At 28.2% G+C, this 20,801-nt stretch overlaps 2 protein-coding genes across 4 annotated transcripts in view; one reads left to right on the top strand and one right to left on the bottom strand.

The window, feature by feature from the left end:
- LOC117167131 (G2/mitotic-specific cyclin-B3) overlaps nucleotides 1-5,012 on the bottom strand; it is a 19,388-nt gene extending 14,376 nt beyond the window's left edge. The window contains exon 1 of the mRNA XM_033351820.1: nucleotides 4,896-5,012. The gene's annotated coding sequence lies outside the window, so the exon portion shown is untranslated. The remainder of the gene's footprint in view (nucleotides 1-4,895) is intronic.
- Nucleotides 5,013-5,220: 208 nt separating this feature from the next.
- The window catches only part of LOC117167817 (peroxisome biogenesis factor 1), a 20,928-nt gene continuing 5,347 nt past the window's right edge, over nucleotides 5,221-20,801 (top strand). Inside the window, exons 1-15 of one of the 3 annotated variants that reach the window (XM_033353018.1) lie at nucleotides 5,221-5,453; nucleotides 5,513-5,616; nucleotides 5,945-6,084; nucleotides 9,208-9,423; nucleotides 9,497-9,611; nucleotides 9,703-10,705; nucleotides 11,645-11,859; nucleotides 11,970-12,126; nucleotides 12,753-12,915; nucleotides 12,994-13,153; nucleotides 14,957-15,279; nucleotides 16,872-16,936; nucleotides 17,035-17,094; nucleotides 17,197-17,383; nucleotides 18,938-19,114. In XM_033353018.1, the coding sequence (XP_033208909.1) occupies nucleotides 5,992-6,084; nucleotides 9,208-9,423; nucleotides 9,497-9,611; nucleotides 9,703-10,705; nucleotides 11,645-11,859; nucleotides 11,970-12,126; nucleotides 12,753-12,915; nucleotides 12,994-13,153; nucleotides 14,957-15,279; nucleotides 16,872-16,936; nucleotides 17,035-17,094; nucleotides 17,197-17,383; nucleotides 18,938-19,114 (2,934 nt within the window). In that variant the 5' untranslated portion in view covers nucleotides 5,221-5,453; nucleotides 5,513-5,616; nucleotides 5,945-5,991. Of the gene's footprint in view, nucleotides 5,454-5,512; nucleotides 5,617-5,944; nucleotides 6,085-9,207; nucleotides 9,428-9,496; nucleotides 9,612-9,702; nucleotides 10,706-11,644; nucleotides 11,860-11,969; nucleotides 12,127-12,752; nucleotides 12,916-12,993; nucleotides 13,154-14,956; nucleotides 15,280-16,871; nucleotides 16,937-17,034; nucleotides 17,095-17,196; nucleotides 17,384-18,937; nucleotides 19,115-20,801 lie in introns of those variants that run through there. The other 2 variants (XM_033353019.1, XM_033353020.1) reach the window with 2 other exon arrangements.

The raw sequence follows: 20,801 nt of genomic DNA, 5'->3' as shown, positions 1-20,801 counted from the left end.
AAAAGATATTTAATATTATATAGTAGCAGCTATACTTTTAGATCCCAGATAATAGTGATCAAGCAGTCCTAATTAATTTAATTTATAAGCAACATAATTTCTAAATCATAAATAAAATTTTGAAGTTTCTGTTGACTGAAAACTAATATAAAATAAAAATGATGAAACTTACTTATAAAAGGAAAATTGAGAGTGTAAAACGAGCAAGTTGAAGCACGTTTGACCTTAACAATGCAGGTAGTTTAGAAATTTTCGGAAAGGAAAAAAAAAGAAGAAGGGGGGACGACCTTCGTTCAATTTGGTCTACAAATATTTTCTTGAGAAAATAATTGTATGTTTTCGCCAGGCAAGATTCTATCGTTCATATTTCAATTTTTATTACCACGACTACATTTGAAATTGAATCATTTTCAAATTTTAAACCTTAAATTATTGATTTTCGTATATTTTGAATTCGAATAGTTTTAATAGATAATGACGATAATTTAAACACTCCCCATTCGAAATTTGTCAGTTCCAAACGGTTTCAATTCGAAATAAATTAATTTAAAGCTTCTAATTGGGAATTATTTCAATTATAAAGTTTCAATCACTGTGAACCGGAGTAACTGTGAGTCATTTCGAAGTAAATATGGGTCAATGTTTATGCTGTATAACTTCACGATTTTTTTTTGTAATCAGACTTTCTGAATATTTTATAAACAATATTCTCAGAAAATATAGTGAAATCTTAGTATGAAAAATTTTTCCCCGCTATTATCACAAATACGCCGATTTACGGTACTCAATTTTAAATATCTTAAATCTAAAAAAGAATAATCTTGTAGTTCAGGTCTCAAACTATTTTTATTATCTATTATATAAAATACTTCTATCAAATCGCATGGAATCCTTTCGAATCTTTAAAATACCTTAAACTAAAGGCTTAAAAATCCGTGGAAATCCTTTAAGAATCCCTGGAATATGTTGAGATCCTCTCAGATTCCTGGAAAACTCTTCAATCTTTTTAAATCCCTTGAAATCTTATAAACATTATTGATATCCTGGATACGTTTTTGAAATCTTTTAAATTTTTCTGGAATCCTAAGAAATTCCATAGAACTTGTTATGGAGAACTTTTCAAAATACCCTTTAATTATTATCTATTTAAAATCCCTAGTAATCCCAAAAAATCAGATAAAAGGTCTTTAAAATCTTTTTAAATATCATAAAAGTTTTGAAATTTCTCCAACTCTATAGAAATTCCTTATAATCTTATGGAAACTTTAAATGTCCTTTGAAATCCTATAAATCGCTCAAATATTGAAACATTCCTTGAAATCTTGAAACTTTTAAAATATACTGCAATTTTTCAAATACATGGATATTCTTAAAATCTCGTAAAACATCTTGAAATATTTAATATCATTTCAGATTTATTTATAAATTTTCGAACTTCGAAATCATCTCAGAGTCTACGACCACATAATATCCGTAGAAATCCCTAGAAGTCAGTTACAATTTAATTCAATTTACTCCCTAAATTTATCTAGAAATCCTTTAAATACCCCTTCAAACTCATTCAAAAGTTGTGAAAACTTGAATTCTTTTAAAATTTCGATTTTTTGAGATAGCGGATGTTATTTAAGACAATCAGCTAAGAAGTTTGCCAATATATTCAAGGCAAAGTGAAAAACTATATGCATTATCGAACAATTTGAACAAAATAGCATCATTGTCATTTCTTATTCTTCAAAATAGTAGTAAATTAGTTGCATTGTTAAAACAATTGTCAAAAAGTATCAATAGGATCAGGAGTCCCAGGGTTGTTAATTCAGCACTTATTAATATAATCACTTTTTTAAGAAACAAATTAACAATACAATTATTACTAAATTATCTCATAAAGAAAAATGTGTCATTAACTTGTGATATTGAAAGGAATCTTTTTACGAGATAAAAATCACATAACTTACGTACAAATATATTTATATCCAATTCAAATAAATATAGCAATAAAAAGTTCAAAGTTAGGAAGTTATAACAAATAATATATTACCAAACAGCAGCTTTAATTTTACAAACAATTTTTTATTTCGTTCTTTTTTACTTTTTTACGGCGAAAAACAAATTCTGAAAGCTATAGTTGTAACATTATCCAATTATTTAATAATAAAAGAATTTTACTTCTATAAAATTAAAGTTAAATTTTTTTTTTAAAGATGAAACAATTAAGACAAATTATTTCATATTGTTGAAATGAAAAAACTTGATGTTAAGATAGGACAGGGTTGCTAAAAAATCTCAACTTCGAAAATATCTGACCAATTTTTCATTCGTCCTGACCTTTCTAAATTTTATTTGGCATTAGAAAAACAGATCAATAATTCTGATATAAAAAAGTTTGTTTCCATATTTATTTTAAGTACTATTAGTGACAACAGTCATACAGAAATGTATAAGTGGTCATACGCAAATTATGTTAGACATATATAAAATACAGTAATTTTCAACAAAATCGTTGAGTTTTCAACCAAATCAATTTTCATCTTAAAAAGATATTTTTTTCAATCAGAGGAATGAATTTTTAACTAAAATGAAAAATATTTTCAAAATATGAATTTTTAATTAAATAATTTAATTTTTAACACAAAAGATGAAAAAAAAGGTTTGAACCAAAGAAAGAATAGTTAAATTTTACAGTATAAAATTGAATTTTTTACAAAGAAGTGAATTTTCTAAGAAGAGGATAATGTTTCAACTAAATAAAATAATTTTTCAACGAAATAGTTAAATTCTAAACCAAACAGATGAAATTTTACCCATAAAGATTGCATTGCTATCCAAAAAAATATATATTTTTTAGAACAAACTGAATAGTTAAATTTTCAACCGAACATGCAATAGTTCTATTTTCAGTTGAAGAAATTGATTAATTTTTTTAGCTGAAAATTAATATTTTTCAGTTTAATTCAAATGTTTTTTTTAGCTGAAAATTAAAATATTTTTCAGTGTAAATATAAAATATTACATTTTTGTTTGCTAATTCATGTATTTTTTGTCGAAGATCCATCACTTTTGTTGAAAATTTAACTATTTTGTTGAAATCTCCTTTTTTTTCTTGTTTGAAAACTTATAGTTTTAATGGATAAATTTTATTGTTTCCTTTTTAGTTCAAAATCCATCTCTTTGAGTTGAAAAACGCGACTACTTGGTTGGAACTAACTATATTTTATGTATGTCTTATGTAATTTCTGTATGACCCCTTATAGAATTATCTATCATTGTTGTCACTACAAATGTTTAAAATAAATTTAGAAACAATTTGAGCTTTAATTTTGTAGAAACAAAATTCTTTTCATCAGTTTATAATAGCGTTGTTTTAAAACTTTTGCTTTGTGAAATTATTTTTCACCCAAAAAAAGTCCAAATGAACAAAATAAAAATAGTTTGGAAAATTAAAGCAGCTGTCTGGCAATGTATTATGCGTGATAATTTTTTTTCAACTTAATTTTTTTATTGGTGTGTTTATTTGGATTGAATCTAAATATATTTGTACATTACGTGACCTTTATCACGTAAGGAAGATTAGTTTCAATACCATGAGTTAATGAGATATTTTACTCCTTTTTAATGAATTTAGTTTAGTAATAATTGCATTTTTTTTCTGAAGAATGTGAATAATTAATGTAAATTTGACAGCAAGTAACTTTCATATTTGAATGACTTCTTCACTGTGTCCCCCTAATTCCTGTTTATTATTCCTGCATTTTTTCAAGTACATAAAAGTCACTTATTTTTTAATTTTAAATTGAAGTTTTGAAATTAATAATTTTAACTGAAAAACTAATAATCCTCGGACTCACGACACTTTTCTTTTTACCAAAAAATGCATTTTCTGCCAAAATTGTTAAGTTTTCAATAAAATAAGCAAATTAACTTAAATTTCAATTTATCAAAAATTTCTTGACCTGTAGTAATCCTCAAATATTACAAGTTAATTTTGAGTTTTTAATGGACAAAAGATAATACATGAATGAAAACAAATTATGCAACTTCTTCACTGCAAGCAAATCGGAGCAGTTGTAAACGTAGCATATCAAAGCAAGCTTGACTTGAAAAATGCAGGTATATAATAGTGCTTCTCTATGAAAGGATAGCCACGAATTTGTCCTGCGGTCAATTTTGTCTACAAATACGCTAAACAGTCTAATTGTAGAATATAATACATTAGCATAAAAACTGTCAAGAACTGAGCTAAGGGCTCCATTTAAAATGATTGCTTTTTAAGAATAGTCGTAAATCCACAATGAGAAACGAGGCAAAATAATCAAAGAATAATTAAATAGATCAGAAATTGCATATTTTCACAAGCTACCCATCCTGAAAACGATCCATAATTACAGAATCAGGTTTGAAATCCCAACTGATATTCGGGCTTGCTACGCCTATTCATAACGGTTATTTACCTTGAAAAGCGATACAGAAATCCTTAAATAATCATAATTTAGAAAGAAGCGTTATTCCTCGAGCCATTATTGGTACGATCAACACAAGTTTCACTCAGAAAAATGAAAATTTTCGAAAGTATTTGAAGGAGAATGGAGTGAACACTCTACCCGAAATCTGCCAACGTGTATAAAAACGCGGGAATGAGGAAAAATGCCCTTTTCTGATGCAAAAAGTAGGGTTGATTTAGTACGAAAACACGAGTCCTGTTATAAAATTTCATTGATTACTTCTGACGACGCGATAGTGTGAACAGACAATAATTAGGATAGGAATTACTTCGGGTAGCTGGGGAAGCCACCCACCATTTCACAAGCTCAAAACAATCGATGACCTCGATTGAAAGGACACCAAAAAAAAACAACAAAACTATCATTTCTGTGACAGAAGAGATAATATTTTATTACCTGCAAGTCCTATTCGATATTTTTGGGTACCAGGACGTCTAAATCTTTCATTTATAAAACACTTTTGTCACTAGTCCGTTATTTCACTTCCATCCATGCAGCGAGAACAACTGAAGTTGATGCTAGGTTCAAAAGACCACAGTTTCGGTTACAGAAAACGGTGATTGGTCAACGTTCCTCGGCTTTAGCCAATCCCAGGGAAAGAATTTACAATGCGCGCCATCTTGCGGAGACCGTGGGAAGACAGTTATTGAAAGTGCTTACCCACTCACACTGACTCACATGTGTTTCTGCTTTTATGATAAAATTTTTTATTTTTATATTTTTATCGCTCAAATTTTTGGCATAGTAACTAGTATTTAGAGAGAAATTTTTTTGTGGTTCTTATTGACTGTTTCCAGCAAATATTTTAATTTTTAATCAATTGCATCAGCCTATTTTTATCAGTTTTATGTGGAATCGTTTTTTGTGTTGACGTTTAGGTTATGTCTGTCTGGAAACCTTACACAAAATTACAGGCGAAGAGCGCATTTCATCAGCTTAAAGATCTATTTGCCGGTATTTATTAATTTCATTTTATATTATTTGATTTACATTATAGTTTTTTATTTGTTTAGAAATTTAAAAATGTGAAAGGTGTTGACGGATCTGACGCAATCTGACGACAGAGAAAAACATGGACTGTTTATAAAAATGGACAGCACGATCTCCGGGGTTCAAAGTAAACAATTTTATATTAAAAAGTTGCTATTTCATCGTTTTTAAGGTTTTTTAATTTTACACAATCTTTTATGAATTATTGAATTATTGTGTTTTTAAAATGATATAGTCGGTAAAGCAGTTTTAGAGCAAAAGACAATGTACATCTTTGGTTCAAATAAAAATTTAAACAAATAGGTATTCAGAATTAAGAGAGTGCAGAAAACTTGAATATTTTCAATTTTGATTCATAATCATTACATTTTTTAAAAGTTGTAAAATTAAATCTAACTTAATTACCAATTTATGATAATTATGTGATAACAATTTTTTCTTATCACTTGTTACAGATGTGGGTTGAAATAGCTTAAAGTTCAAAGTACAAATAGTAAGAATAATGCAGAGTGAACGTTTTCTAATTAAATACATAAGTGTAAATAATTGTTTCCTATATTTGCCGGATTCATGGCTACGAAGAGTATCATCAAAGGTAAGTTTTGCTACATTTTTAATTTCAACTCATTAATTTATAATTTTCTTTGTTAGATAATAATGCATATCCAACATTTTTAATGGAAATTGTTTAGATTTTAGAAAATATAGAAGTTAATTGAATGCTAAATTTTTTTTAGTATCAATTGCCGATAAGTAAGATTCAAGAAATTGATGTTTTAGCTGGTTTTAGCAAAGTTTGGCTTTAGCCTTCACGCGACTGACAATGTAGAAATCGCTAATTGATATTTTCTAAATATGGGTGGATGTGGGTATGTAGATTTCAGAACTCTATAAAAATAGGTATATAAAATTGAAAAAAAAAACATAATTATCAACAAAAAATAATCGTCGAAGAGAGACATATAGGTATCAATTATTTATATATAATTAAATTAGTGAAACTAAAGTATAATTCTCACTAAGAGAATTTCAAAATGATTTAATATGCAATTAAAAATGTTGTATTTACCAAAAAAGAAATAAAGAGAAATTGAAAGCAAAGATGGAAATTGCAATTTAAATAAAAATTTTTGATAGAACAATTAATTATAAATCATTAGACAATAGTTTTAAAAAAGGATATTAAATTTAATATAAACTGGACATTTCTAGTCCTTAAGATTCGCGAATTGTAAAAATGAAGACATGAGAATGAAAACTAAATACGGACCAAAAACAAGATTTTATAAGATGAAGCAAAAAAGTATTCTGTCATATGTTTTAAAATATAAGATTTTTGTAAATTTATAAAAGCTATGTTCCCTAAGAACTCTAGATTGAAGATGTGAAAACATTAGGAGAAGGTTTTTTCTGTGTAGGAGAGAGGAAAAATAAATTTAGGGCTGCTATAGCAGAACTTGGAATACCTGAATAATTCTTGGAATCAAAAAAAAAAAAAATCTAGACTTTTTTTTAAAATTTTAACAATCTTAGTACTTTTCTGCTTATTTTACAAATATAGTACCAGTGGAAATTATTATCTATACGCTCTCGTATTCGCAAATTTTTTGAGCTGTTCCTAAATTGCCTTATTTTTCATAACATTAGTATAAAAAATAGTACGAATATTGCAAAAATTTGTTAAAAAATTTTTTTAGCACATTGATTTTGCGAATCTGACGCCAGATTTGTACTCAGCGGAAACAAAAACCCACGAAAGCATATGCATCTTGCATAAACTTCAATATTGCAACAATTTGATAAAAATTGTTTAAACACATTGATTTTGCAAATTTGACGCTAGATTCGTACTCAGCGAACACAAAAACCCACGAAAGCATATGCATCTTGCAAAAACTTCAATATTGAAACAATTTGATAAAAATTGTTTAAACACATTGATTTTTCAAATTTGACGCCAAATTCGTACTCAGCGGACTCAAACCCCATGAAAAGCATATGCATCTTTTGAAAAATCTAATTCTTCGGAATAATTTGTTTAAACGAATAGTTTAAACAAATTAATTTTGCCATTTTGAGACCTCTATCTTGAATTTCAAAGTTGCTGTTTTTCATTTTTCGAAAGTTCAACATGTTTGTGCACTTTTGTGTACCAATTTTGTTTCATGAAAACAATTTTTCGATACGAAATCCAGCAGGACAAATTTTTTCGTTTTTTTTTGTTATAAATGCCGCCATATTGAATTTCCTGATTAACGAGCAATTATTTTGACAACTTCATCTTGTAGAGCGGTCTTGAAAACATAATTATGTTGAATTTCAGACATATATGCGACAAGTTTTACTACCTCAACTGCATCAGCAAAGTTAAGCTTAGTATTTAGGTATTTTGTGCATCAATGGGTTAATATTCAGCATAGTATAAATAAAATTTTAAATTTAATTAAAATTTATTATTCAGTATCATCGTTTGACTTATTGTTGAATTTTATATGACGTATCAGAAAGTTTTTATCAAGTTTAAAAAAAATTGGTTTATTCTACTTATATGAGCAAAAATTTTTTGATATTCAAAATACAAGAGTATAATATATGTAGTGTATTTTTCACGTCTTCGAGATGCATCGAGATACCTATTGTTGAATCTTTTATAACCCACCAGTACCGATTTATAAAGTTTAAGAAAAAATGTTTCATTATGTTTATATGCGAAAAACTTTGTTGATATTCAAAATACAATACAATGATACGATATTTAGTGTATTTTTTCGTTTTTTCGAGAGGCATCCATTGACATACTTTTGAATCTTCTATAACTCACCAGTACCGCTCTACGATGTTTAAAAAAATGTGATGTATTTTTTTTATATGAGAACAACTTTGTCTCATATCAGGAATACTATTGTACTGTATCAGACAAGTTTGTTCGATTCTTCGAGACACGTCGAATGATCTATTGAGATGGAGGTACCCTCCATGCCCTCTCGTGATGTAGCAATGCCGATTTCTAAACTTAAAAAATATATTATCTTCTTGATATGAGGAAAACTTTTTTAATATTGGGATATAACAGTAACGTATATTTGATATATTTGTTCGCATTTTGGAGACGCATCAATTGCCCAATTGAAGAATCTTTCATAACCTACCATAGCCTCCCATACTGCTTTTTAATTTTGTAACAAAATTATTTACCTTGTTTAAAGCAGGACTTTTTTATATTGGAAATTGTTTGCATCTTCGAGACGCGTGGATTGATCTATTGGTGAAATTTCTACGGATATTCTTAATTAATAAATAGCTATAAAAAAAAATGTTTTAATTTGTGACATTTTGATGGCCTCTCTGATTTTCTATGAATAAGATTTTTGTTAAGACAGAAACATAAGCTTTAAAAATATTAAAAGTAACCATTTTTATTCTTTCGTTAGTAAAAAACTTCCTCTATGAGGAAAACAATTTATTTGATACCTATGAGGAAGCAAAGTGCTCATAGAAGGAGTACAAATAAATACAACTGTGTATTCTCGTCAAAATGTTGGTTTATTCGTTTGGCTGTGCCATCCTATAAATACTGACTAAATTACTCGAAACTTTCAAAACAGAGTTTCGAAAAATTTGTTCTTATGCAGTTGTCATTCTAATATCTTTAAATATACCAGAGTTATAAAAAAATGCCATTTCAGCAGATGAATATTTTTTTTATCTTTCTTTTTAGCCAAATATTGTTAGACTATCTCACAAAGATTCAGATTATTACTTATCCTGGTTTTTATTACCGGGTCCTCATGATTCTCCATCCTTAAGTGCAACTTTTGCAAGAAGTTTGGATATTAAAGAAGGTGATGAAGTTTTTATTTCCTGCGTATCAGAATCGCCTTCTGTTACGAGCATTACAGTCATTCCAAAAAGCGATCAAGATCAAGAAATTTTAGTAGGTATTTTTCAATTAAGTCCCTCTGCATCAAAATTGAGTACCAGTAAAAAAATAAATTCTCGTATTTCAGGAGCTTCAATTTGAAAAAGTCCAGTCAACTCTTCTCGATCAAATTTCAATCGTCGCAAAAAATCAACCAATAATAGCATGGGTTTCGAAAAGATTATACGTAACAATGGTCGTAGGTAATTGTCTCAAGTGTGTTAAATTTTAACAATAAAATAATAATTTTTAGTCCACCTAAATCATAATATTTCACACATATATTATTTTCAGATTTCCTCGATCCAAATTTCCGTTACGGAAAGCTGAACGAACACTCGGAAGTTCACGTGAAAGACGCAGGTACGAAAACAGATGCAAAGCACAAATCGAAGTCGAGAGACACTCAAGACCGCAGTACCGGAAGCGGAATATGGAGCGTTTTGAACAAGCACCTGCCGTCGATATTCACGGATAGCAGCGACGCTGCAATCCCGGATATGACTCCCGATGAAATCCAAGCTGAATTGGACAAATATCTCAATATAAGTCCTCCTCAAACCTTCCGAGCACACGAAATCTTAAAAATAGTAGATACAACTCAAACGAATGCCTCCGAAGTAGCCTTGCGTTGTCCTTACAACGTCTTTGTTCGACAATGCCACTTGCCACTCTCTTTCGACTCCACTCAAGATAATCTTTTCAAAATCCGAAAAGTTCTAGGAGATGCTCGTTTTGTGAGGAAGAAAAATATAGAATTGATTTTGCCAGCTGATCGAATTGTACCTCATGAACCAACCGAGTTAATTGTTAAGTTGTTGTGCTTAGAAGATCATTTGGAGCAGTGCTCTACTCTCGTTGATAAAGAATATTTTGCATCTATTTCAAAGCAAAAGATTATCTACATATCACCGAATTTAGCAATGAATTTGAAACTGAGCGTCGGTGGTAAAGTGCTGTTAGAAACTTTTCCGCGAACCGAAAATAGTGTTTCTTCCGTAGAACTTTTTCCAATTGATGAAGCGGTGACTTCTGAGATTTTTGAGGATTATATTAAAGAACGCTCGAAATATGAAAGAGTGTTAATGAATTCGTGTTCTAGGATACTGTTTGATAATGGAAATGTCTGCATTTTAAAAATATCTCCGGAATGTAAATATTCTTTTTTTGATGCAGATTGTTTGAAAAATTTAAAAGTTCATGTGAATGAAGTAATAGAGACTAAGAAGGATGAAAGTTTGAGTGACGGCGAGGATGAGGAAAATGTTGAATTGAGGATAGATAATATTTCAATGAGGTAATTATGAATATTAGGGGTATCGTAAAACACACATTCAAGAGAATAAAACACCCTCGGGGCCTATTCCTTTCCATGTTGTCGAAAAAATTACTATGTATAATTTCTGAATAATTCTGCCAAAATCGCCCGATAAAGCCGAAAAAAACACACTTTTCTCGATTTGCTTCAAAATCATTGGCTATATTGAAAATTTGTGCGAAAGAAACCAACAGTTTTTTTTATATTTTTCAAAATCAATGGATATTTTTAATTCTTTTGACTAGTGGACTCAATAAAAAACATGTATCATGATTTTTTATCTTTAAAATACAACAATATGCAAAAAAAAAAGAAGAAAATTCTTCAAAAAAAAAAAAAAAAAAAGATAAAAATGATAGTTGCATGTATTTTTTTGGCATTTTTCTTTAAAAATGGTTGTAGTTATTAGTACTTATTTGAATATAATTTTTCCACTAGGGACTACAAAAATATTTCATTTTTTTTTTTCAAATTAATTTTGGGACGTTTTTTGGAAACAAGAGAAAACTAACCAATTAGGGGTTTCGAGGGTCAAAATTTGCGATTTCTATTTTTCATAGAGTTCAATAGTAAGTAAAATTAAAAGTTCCCACTGATTTTGAAAAATGTTTCTACCTTTCATCCATTTTTCGATTTTTATCAAAAAGGATTGTTTTAATTAAAAAGTGTATTGCATAGAGATGTTCAGCTTGCATCGAAAACATTATTTAGTACAATTTTGGCTGAATTTCTCAGAAATTATTTCTGTAGTGAGATCAAATTTGACGCAGTTGCTCTTTAGGGAAAAAGCAAAAGACTAGGACCCTAGGATTTTTCAGTTTCTAACCATTTTAATTTACGCTATGCTCTAATACTTAATGAATATGAAGGGGTTTTAAATGAGGAATTTGATGATATAGTATGTTAAAATAATTTTAGGATCTTTGATGAAATTTTGTCGGAATGTAAATTAACCTTGGATCTTAGTTTGGGTTTGCATAATATAAAAGGCCTGGAATATGATCGTGAAAATATTTTGATTTGCGGAGATGTGGGCTCTGGTAAAACCACAGTATGTAGAATATTAGAAGACAAGTTACGAAAGCCTCCTCATTTTATTCATACACGCAGAATCGACTGCAAACGACTGAAAGGTGGGTTGAATAATTCCAAATTTATTGATTTTTGTTTTTAATTGAGTATTTAGCAATTTAAAAATGTCAGACACTTTCATAATATTGCAATGCTCTAATTATGTATGTAGGTAAAAGGGTGGATCCGATATCAAAAATAATTGAATCTGTATTAAAGGATTGTGTATTTCACCAGTATTCAGTTCTCTTTCTCGATGATTTGGAATTCATAACGAATGCGTCGCAAAATGAAGAAGAAGCGACGCCTGATTCAACTAATGCTACGAGGTGACAATTAGTTTCAAGAAATTTTAATTATTTTTTAAGGAAATAAGATCAATTTCCAAGGGCTACCCATAAACCACACGACATATTTTTTTTCAATTTTCACCTCTTCCTTCCTCCATATAACAATTCGCAGCCTATCGTACTTAATTTTCCAAATATTTATAGTAGAAAAATATTAATCATAAACCTAATTTTTTACATGTTTTAATTACTAGCTCAACTCTTTTATTATTTAATTTTAGTTATACGTTTTTCTTGACTTTTTTACGAGCTAACATTTTAAAGTACAATTACGTTAATAATAAATTTTAATAAATTGTAATATAAAACACGATTATACAATTTTCTCAACTCTTTGATCAAGTCATCTAATTTTATCATTTTAACAACAATTTAGAAGATCGAAATACTTTATTAAAGGTTTTGTGTATTTTCACTTCACGTTCAATCTGCCGTCAAATCTAAAAAAGTAGATCATCAATTCTAAAGGTGCATTTAGTGAATGTAGTGCAAAGCGTGCTAGAATTAAAAAATATTAAATCATTTTTAGGTTAGTAGTAATTTCAAAAATTGTCAGTAAGTATGAAGCGATAAAGTAATACACGGCCCTTATATATTTCTCACAGGATCACAGAAATGATAATTGAACTAGTAACGAAATGTCAAGCCGTTCATGAAATATCGTTGATAGCTACTTGCGCAGATGTAAATAAAATTGGTGAGAAAATGAGGGCTCCAAGAGGAATTCATTTTTTCCGAACCCTTTTGTCGATACCAGTTTTGAAAAAGGTATTTTTGTATTACAAATTAAATCCGTTTTTTGGAATACTGTATTTTTGAACCTTAAATGTTTTTTTTTTAATTTAGGAAGACAGGATAGAGGTTTTGCAACTGAGTCTCAAGGATAAGTTGGAAGTATCCAGTGAAATTGACTGGGATAACTACGGAAATAAAACAGAAGGTTGGATGGTTGAAGATATAGTAGATATGGCAGAGAAAGCAGCTTTCACCGCCTATAAACGACATGGTAGATTTTTGTAATTTACAGTAAAATATTTGTACAAGATCAAGGTGGCCGCTAGACCGGAAAGCGGTTAAAACTAAGAAATGACAGTTATTTTTTTTACTGGGAAATTTACAAATTTTTAGAAGAAAAATCGATCCAATCAAATTTTATAATTCGATTTAAAATAAGTTTTTTACCACTTTTTTCATGTTAAGAGTTCAATTGTTAACTTTTAAAATTATGAAATTATCCAGTTTCGAATGTGAAATTCTAAAAAAATTTACATTGAAATTTTTCCATTTTAGTTCTTTATTTTCAAGCGTACATTTTCAATTTAAAGAATGATAAAATTTGGTTTCTAAGACGTACAAGGAGATCATCAGTGTTGGGATTTATTGAAGTCTCATAAATTATCTACTGAGAGTTCTTTGAATCATTATTAATTTGCCAAAATATTATTTGCCAAAAAATGTTTATGAATTAAAATATTTATTTATCAAAACCCTATGTAAAATTATGTGAAGATAATATTTTAACACTTGTTTGTAATACGAAACTTTTCTTTTCTTGAATTTTCATCTTTAGTTAATTAAAGGAAATTGTTTGGAAAACTGAATTCTCAGCAGTTGAATTGATAATAGTTGCAAATTCGATTTTAAATTTTCTTAAATTTTCAACTGATGAAAACATCAGTTTTTGATTTTTTTCGTTTAATGACCATCCAATTGACTCTGGTGATAAAGACAAATTTTAAGTTGATCTAGCGTAAATATAAATTAATTAATTTAAAAAAATTGAATTGTATTTCCAGTATTAAAAATTAAACAATAGTTGATTTAAAAAATGGAATTCTGAACTTCTTTAAAATTAAACAATGTACAAATTTTACTGTCAAAATGGAACTGTTTAATTCGAATTCCTTATTAGTCAAACAAATGTAAACGTTTGATTGATTGAAACTTCATTAACTATTTTCAATTTTAAAATAACTTCAAATTAATAGATTCATAATTAAAATGATTTTATTCAATTTCAAATTCTAGCCAAATATTGTTTCAGTCTAAAATATTCCAATTTTATCTCATTTGATTTTTTAAAGTTTAGAAATATTTGAATATTTATTTAAAATGAGCAATTATAAATCAAGCAATAAAAACTGTACAATTTCAAACTAAATTGTTAGAAACAGTCTCAGATCGTTAAAATTGAAAATTTAAACTCTAAGCTTTACAATTTTAATTATTATATATTTAATTTTTAAATTAAGTTGTTGAATTTCGATCTATAAATAACAATTAAACAATTGTGAATTAAAACTGAATTTGTATTAAAATAATTCAACCTCTAATTTGTAAGGATTTCAATTTTTTTAAATAAACATATTTTAATCTGTTATATTTAGAAAATTTTAATTTTTGAAATTTGGTAGTTTAGCGATATTTAATTTAAAATTGTTTGATTGAAAAGTCTTAAAAGTTTCAATTTTATAGTTGCACATTAGTGAACATTTAAACAAAAATGTCGGAATTACACATTTTTTAAGCTTCAATTTTAAAAGTATAAAATTCCAGAGAGTTCCTTCCACTTTGTGTGCCTCAATTTGAAGCTCAGTTTAGAAAACTTTGAACGAGCAAAATTTCAGGTATAAGGGTTCAAATTTTTTAACTTCAATGACAGGAATAAAAAAGGGAAGTAAAGTACCAGCAATTATTTTCCCTTGATTAAAATGGCTACCCTGAAAATATTATCTAAAATAAATTATTATTATTTTAATTCAATAAGTGATACTTATTATAAAAATTGGACGGTGTTTGCTTCCGATAGTGGGTGGAAACTTGAAATCAAGCGTCACGCTTTTGGGTGATGATTTGTCGAGTGCTTTGGATCGTAGCAAACCAAGGTCACTGCAAGGTGTCAATTTATACAAAGGTCCTGGATATTCATGGTCGGACATAGGAGGTTTAGTTAACGTAAAAAGGTCATTGATTGAAATTTTACACTGGCCTTTAAAGTATCCAGAAATTTTCAAAAACGCCCCGATTAAATTGCAAAGTGGAGTCTTGCTTTACGGAATGCCGGGAACTGGAAAAACTATGTTAGCTGGTGCGATTGCAAAAGAGTGTGGACTGAACATGATTACTGTTAAGGTAAATCATATTTATCACTATAATTGGGTATTGGGATCTGAAGTCTTGAGTGCGCCACTGTCGCGAACTCATGAAACCAGGTAGAATTTCTAAGTTGCATTTTAAATTGGGCTTAGAAAAAATTTTACCATTGGTTTTAATAGTTTAAAGCAATAAGTGAATACAAAATAATTCAGATTTATCAGAAACTAAGTGTTAAATATCGAATTTTCATCTTATTCAGTGAAAAAAAACAACACATTTCTTGTTAAAACTCTTTGTTAGGAAAATAGTTATTTTTCTATGTCATATAAGTTTCACTTACTAACACTGACTTTCTGATAAATTTTCATTGTTTTGCATCCATTTATCATTTTAAACTATGTAAAATGATAAAAAAATTGTTTTTAAGCACAAATTAAAATGCATCCTAAAAATCCTACCTGGTTTCGCGAGTTCACATTTTGGCCGTATTGAAAAAATAGATGGCGTATTGCAGCGCAGCGGATCTTAATATATTAAAAAAATATTTATTTCAGGGTATTCGTAGGTCAGGAAAAACCTGGAAATCAGGAAAAAGTCAGGGAATTTAATTCGTCAGGGAATGATCAGGGATTTTGAAAAAAATCGTGCAAAAGTCGGGGAGTTTCATTTGAAATCATTTTATTTTTTATAAAAGATTCTATGTGACAATTTTTACAAAATTAAGATTCTAGTCTTTTAATGTTAAGGGGCAGGGAAACATTAGGTAATTTTATAACATTATATTCTTGTTCGTAATTTATTTGCCTCGTATTTTTATATATTTTGTTTGCAGTTACTTTCTCGGGAGGATCATATTATTTGGTTGAAGATTCAATAATTATGTTAAAAAGCCATCTCTTTGGTTGTAAATTAATTCTTTTGATAGGAAATACAACTATTACAGAAAATTTATGTTTGGCTCAAAGTTTATCTATGATATTTTTTGTTAAGAATTTATCGTTATAGGTTGAAAATTCAACTATCTGGTTGAAAATTCCACTATTTTGTTGCACAATCGCTTTTTTAATGATTAATTATTACATTTTTTTGTGAATTTATCTATTTGTTGAAAAGTCAATTGTTTTCTAAATATTTTTTTTATTTTTGTCTTGAAATTGAACTATTTTGTAATAATTCAACTATTTTTGGTTGAAATGTATTCTTTTTTGTTAAAAAATTCGACCATTTGGTTGGAAATTCATTTTTGTATGTAGAAAATTCAACTATTTTGTTAAAAATTAGTTTTCTTGTTGAATTATTAATTATAACATTTTTTTTGTGAATTCAACGGCTTTCTAAATAATTGTTTTATTTTTGTCTTGAAATTGAACTATTTAAAAAAATATTTATCGACCCTTTGGTTGAAAATTCGTCTTTGTAGGTAGAAAATTCAAATATTTTGTTGAAAGTATAACTATTTTGTCGAAATTAATCAAATTAAATTTTTGTATGAAAATGTTTTATTCCGTATACAAAAGATTCTATGTTCAAAATGTTACGAGCTAAAAATGCTAATGTTTGAATAATAATAATTAGGGAAAATGAATATTTTTATTTATGATATCTGTTTAATAATTCTTTTCTTTCAGGGGCCAGAGTTATTATCGAAATATATTGGTGCGAGTGAAGAATCGGTGCGGAATATCTTCGAAAAGTAAAAAATACTATTAATTTTTTATATTTTTGTGAAATAATTACATTAGTTCTTAACTGGCGACATGCACTCTAATTAATTCCTTAAATTATTCATAGAGCTAAACGAGCAAAACCATGTGTCTTATTTTTTGATGAATTCGATAGTCTTGCTCCCAGGTAAGTCTTTGATCTGATTTAAATTTATAAACATTAGGAATCAATTGTTAATTACTAGATTGAATTGTTGCAACTTTTATTACGAATAATTAATTTTTTCAGACGTGGTAATGACAGTACTGGTGTCACTGATAGAGTAGTTAATCAGTTATTGACACAATTGGATGGAGTTGAAGGAAGAGAAGGAGTTTCTGTGGTTGCAGCAACTTCAAGGCCAGATTTATTAGATCCGGCTCTTCTGAGACCCGGAAGACTTGATAAATGTTTGCTCTGTCCCCTGCCAGATGATGTGAGTTTTTTTTTTAATTTTTATTAAATTAAAATATTTTTTAAAAACAATAAAAAGTTGGGCCCCTGGACCAGGAAATGCCAATAAATTTATATTATTACCAAAAATTTCACCAATTTTTAAAAGAAAACTCGAATCACTTGAAATATCACAATTTTCGTAGCACATGAATAATATGATATAATGCAATTTAAAATAAGCGTGATTTCACATTTTTTCAAGTTTCACTTGTTAACTTAAGATTTAAACCATTAAAAGTTAAAAGCGTTTGGAATTAGAAAATTTTAATAACAAACTTTTTTAGGTGGTCAACTTTAAATATAAATGATTTGATAATTTTAAAAGCAAAGTAGTTGAATCGTCAACCAAAACAGATTTACTTTCGAACCAAAAACAGGAATTTTCAACCAAATAGGTGAATTTTTAACTAAAAAATATCAGTTATCAAACCAAAAATATAATAGATAATTTTTAGATAAAAAAAATTAATTTTGAACCGAAGAAACAAATTTTCAACAAATTAGATAGGTTTTCAACGAAACAGATCCATTTTCAACTAAAGTGATGAATCTTTAACCAACAGAATGGTTTTTTATGTGTTCAGCCTTCAACTAAGTAGTTGAATTTCCAACCAAAAATGGAATTGTTAAACGTTCAGTTAAAAAATTTATTTTTAACAAAAAACAACCGATTGTAATTTCTACCAAATGGGATGCATTTTCAGGTACGAATGAAAAATCCTCAAAAATAAAATTTCCCTAACTGGAAAATTTCTGAAAAAGAAAATATTCAAAATATAACACCCCCGAAATTAGAAGTGCCGTCAATTTGAAATAACCGGCAAATAAAATTCTAGACAGTTTATGATATTACCCAATTTGAAAATTCTCGGTAATAGAAAATTCCTGACCACATAGGGAAATTCAAAAATATGATCAAATTCCCAAATCTAAACAATTTAATTATTTGTAAATAATAAAACATAAACAAAATTCGGAAATTTTATATTGTCGGATTTTATAATATCGGAAATTGTATTTTTCGGGTATTTTTATTCGTTTCAATTTTGGACTTTAAATGTCATAACTGAAATAACTTTTTAAAATTTAATTCAAAATAATAGTTTGTTTTTATATTCTTTAATCAGAAACCTCTGAACTGTTCTATTTATAGAAGTTTAAAAATTAAAATGTTGCATTTTAACGTTATTTAATAAAAAATTATTCAGTTGAAAAGTGTTAAAAACTTCAATTTTATACGTTGAAATTATTGCGCGTTTGAATACAAAATTCGAAGGTTAAATTATATAAGTTTAAAATTTAAGACTTCCAATTTAAGTGCTTTAATTTGCAGTTCAGTTTTTATTACTTTAAATGGAAAAAATTTTAGCCTTAGATTTCGAATTACTTTATTTTAATGACCGTGAAACATTTTTGCAATCCGGGGAATGAACCGTAACTTTTTTCCTCGATTAAAATGGTCACCCTCAATACACTTTTAGCAAGTTTTGAAAAATGAATTTATGAAAATTTGAATACTTTTGGTTTATTACAGAGTGAGAGGGAAGAAATTTTAAGAGCTCTCTTTAAATCTAACAGAATAAATACAGAGAGTTTGGATTTAAAAGAGTTGGCAACTTTGTCAACGGGATACACTGGCGCTGATTTGAAAGGAGTTTTAACTCAGGCAAGATTAGTAGCTTTGGAAGAAGCTTTGGAGACTGCAACTCCGGTAAGTTAATCTTTAAAAACACTAAAAAGCCCTGAAACGAAAATTGAAAAATAAAAGAATCTACTTTAACGATAAGAGTTTATGAAAATTAGCATTTAAAGGACGGCCGCTAGACCGGAAAACCTGCAATTATTTAAGTCCGAGAAAAACCGAGAATTGACATCGAATTTTTTGTTGACTAAATATTTTTCACATTTTTAAAAGAAAAATCTATCCAATCGCATAAATGATGTAATTTAAAATAAGTTTGATTTTAACTTTTTTCAGATTCTCATCAGAGAAGGTGTTAGATTTTTGTTAAATCCGCCCCCGCCCCCCTCTTTTTTGAGTCAAAAGTTCACGTTTTGACACTTTCTGAATCCGAAAAAAAGATTTTCACAAATATTTTATGTCTGCATGTGTGTCTGCCTGCGTGCCTAGATTTTTATTCTGGTCAGCACGGTAACTTTGGCAAGAATTAACAGATTGGTTTGGTCTTTGGTATACTCTTTTAGTGTCCTTAACTGAAGATCAAGTTCGTTAGCCAATTATTTTGGATGCAAAGTTTTTAAAAAACGCCAGTTTATGCTTATGACTTTTTTATTTATAAAATAAAATTTGATGGAGTGATAGATTTTAGAAAATTAGGAAAAAATTATAATTAAAAAAAAACGCAGAAAATGAACAAAATTCAAGAGGAGAAAAACGTTGCTTTTTGAACATCCTACAAGATTTTCATAACAACTTTCGGAATTTTCTTGAAAAATAAAAAAATTAAATTTTGATCGCACAACAAAACAATAAAAAAATTCCATCTTGCAGTCAAACTATACAAGATACGAAAATCGACGATAAGACACACATAGCGAATACAAACGAGTTCTACAAATTTGTTCATTTTGATTGAATTAACTTTGGAAAAACGACAAAAGTTACAATAACATTTTATTCAAAAAGAATTTTCGCCTGAATTTTATCTACAAATTTTCTTAGAACCACTTTACGCTAAGATGCTTATTTTTGGTTTGAATCGGAAAAAAATATTGAAAGTAAACAAATTAAATTTATTGAAAAACGACACAATTTTCAATAAAATGCTTAATAACAACACACATTGCAGGGTCGCTGCAAATAAAATTTAATGCAAAGTAAGGAATCAATATTATAGTAACAATGATCAATAAAATGTGTACTTTATTTTGCAATATCTGAATAAGCAATCCTAGGCCGCGGTACAGAAATAATTGTAATATACATTTGATATAAGAATTTTGAAAATAGTGTAGAAAATATTTTTTGGATAAATGTCAAGTATTACATTTGAACATTTTTGTCATTTTTAATAAAAAACTTACATTTTGTGGCGGACAAGTTTTTAGTTGAAAATCCAACTGTCTTCTAAAAAATTTGTCTTTTCGGCTTGAAGATTCAAATATTTGGTTAAAAAATCAACTATTTGATTGAAAATCTTATGTAGTTTGACTTGAAGTAATAAACGTTTCATATTAAATTTATTATCGTACTTAGACATTTTATTTAAATGAAGTTGTTCTCTTATTTTGGTGAAAAATCACTGTATTTTCCCTGTTTCGAGAGTATTTTGGACTGTGATGTTTGTTAAAGTAGTATGGCTTGTGTTTTATTTTAGGCGTTTATCAAATTAAATCGAAGGAAACTTTTTGATTTGAAAGATTCGGGGGGGGGGGGG

The sequence above is a fragment of the Belonocnema kinseyi genome, chromosome 2 (assembly GCF_010883055.1).
Source record: "Belonocnema kinseyi isolate 2016_QV_RU_SX_M_011 chromosome 2, B_treatae_v1, whole genome shotgun sequence".
NCBI lineage: Eukaryota > Metazoa > Arthropoda > Insecta > Hymenoptera > Cynipidae > Belonocnema > Belonocnema kinseyi.
The sequence above is the reverse complement of the archived record's forward strand: the minus strand, read 5'-3'. Positions and strand labels throughout refer to the sequence as shown.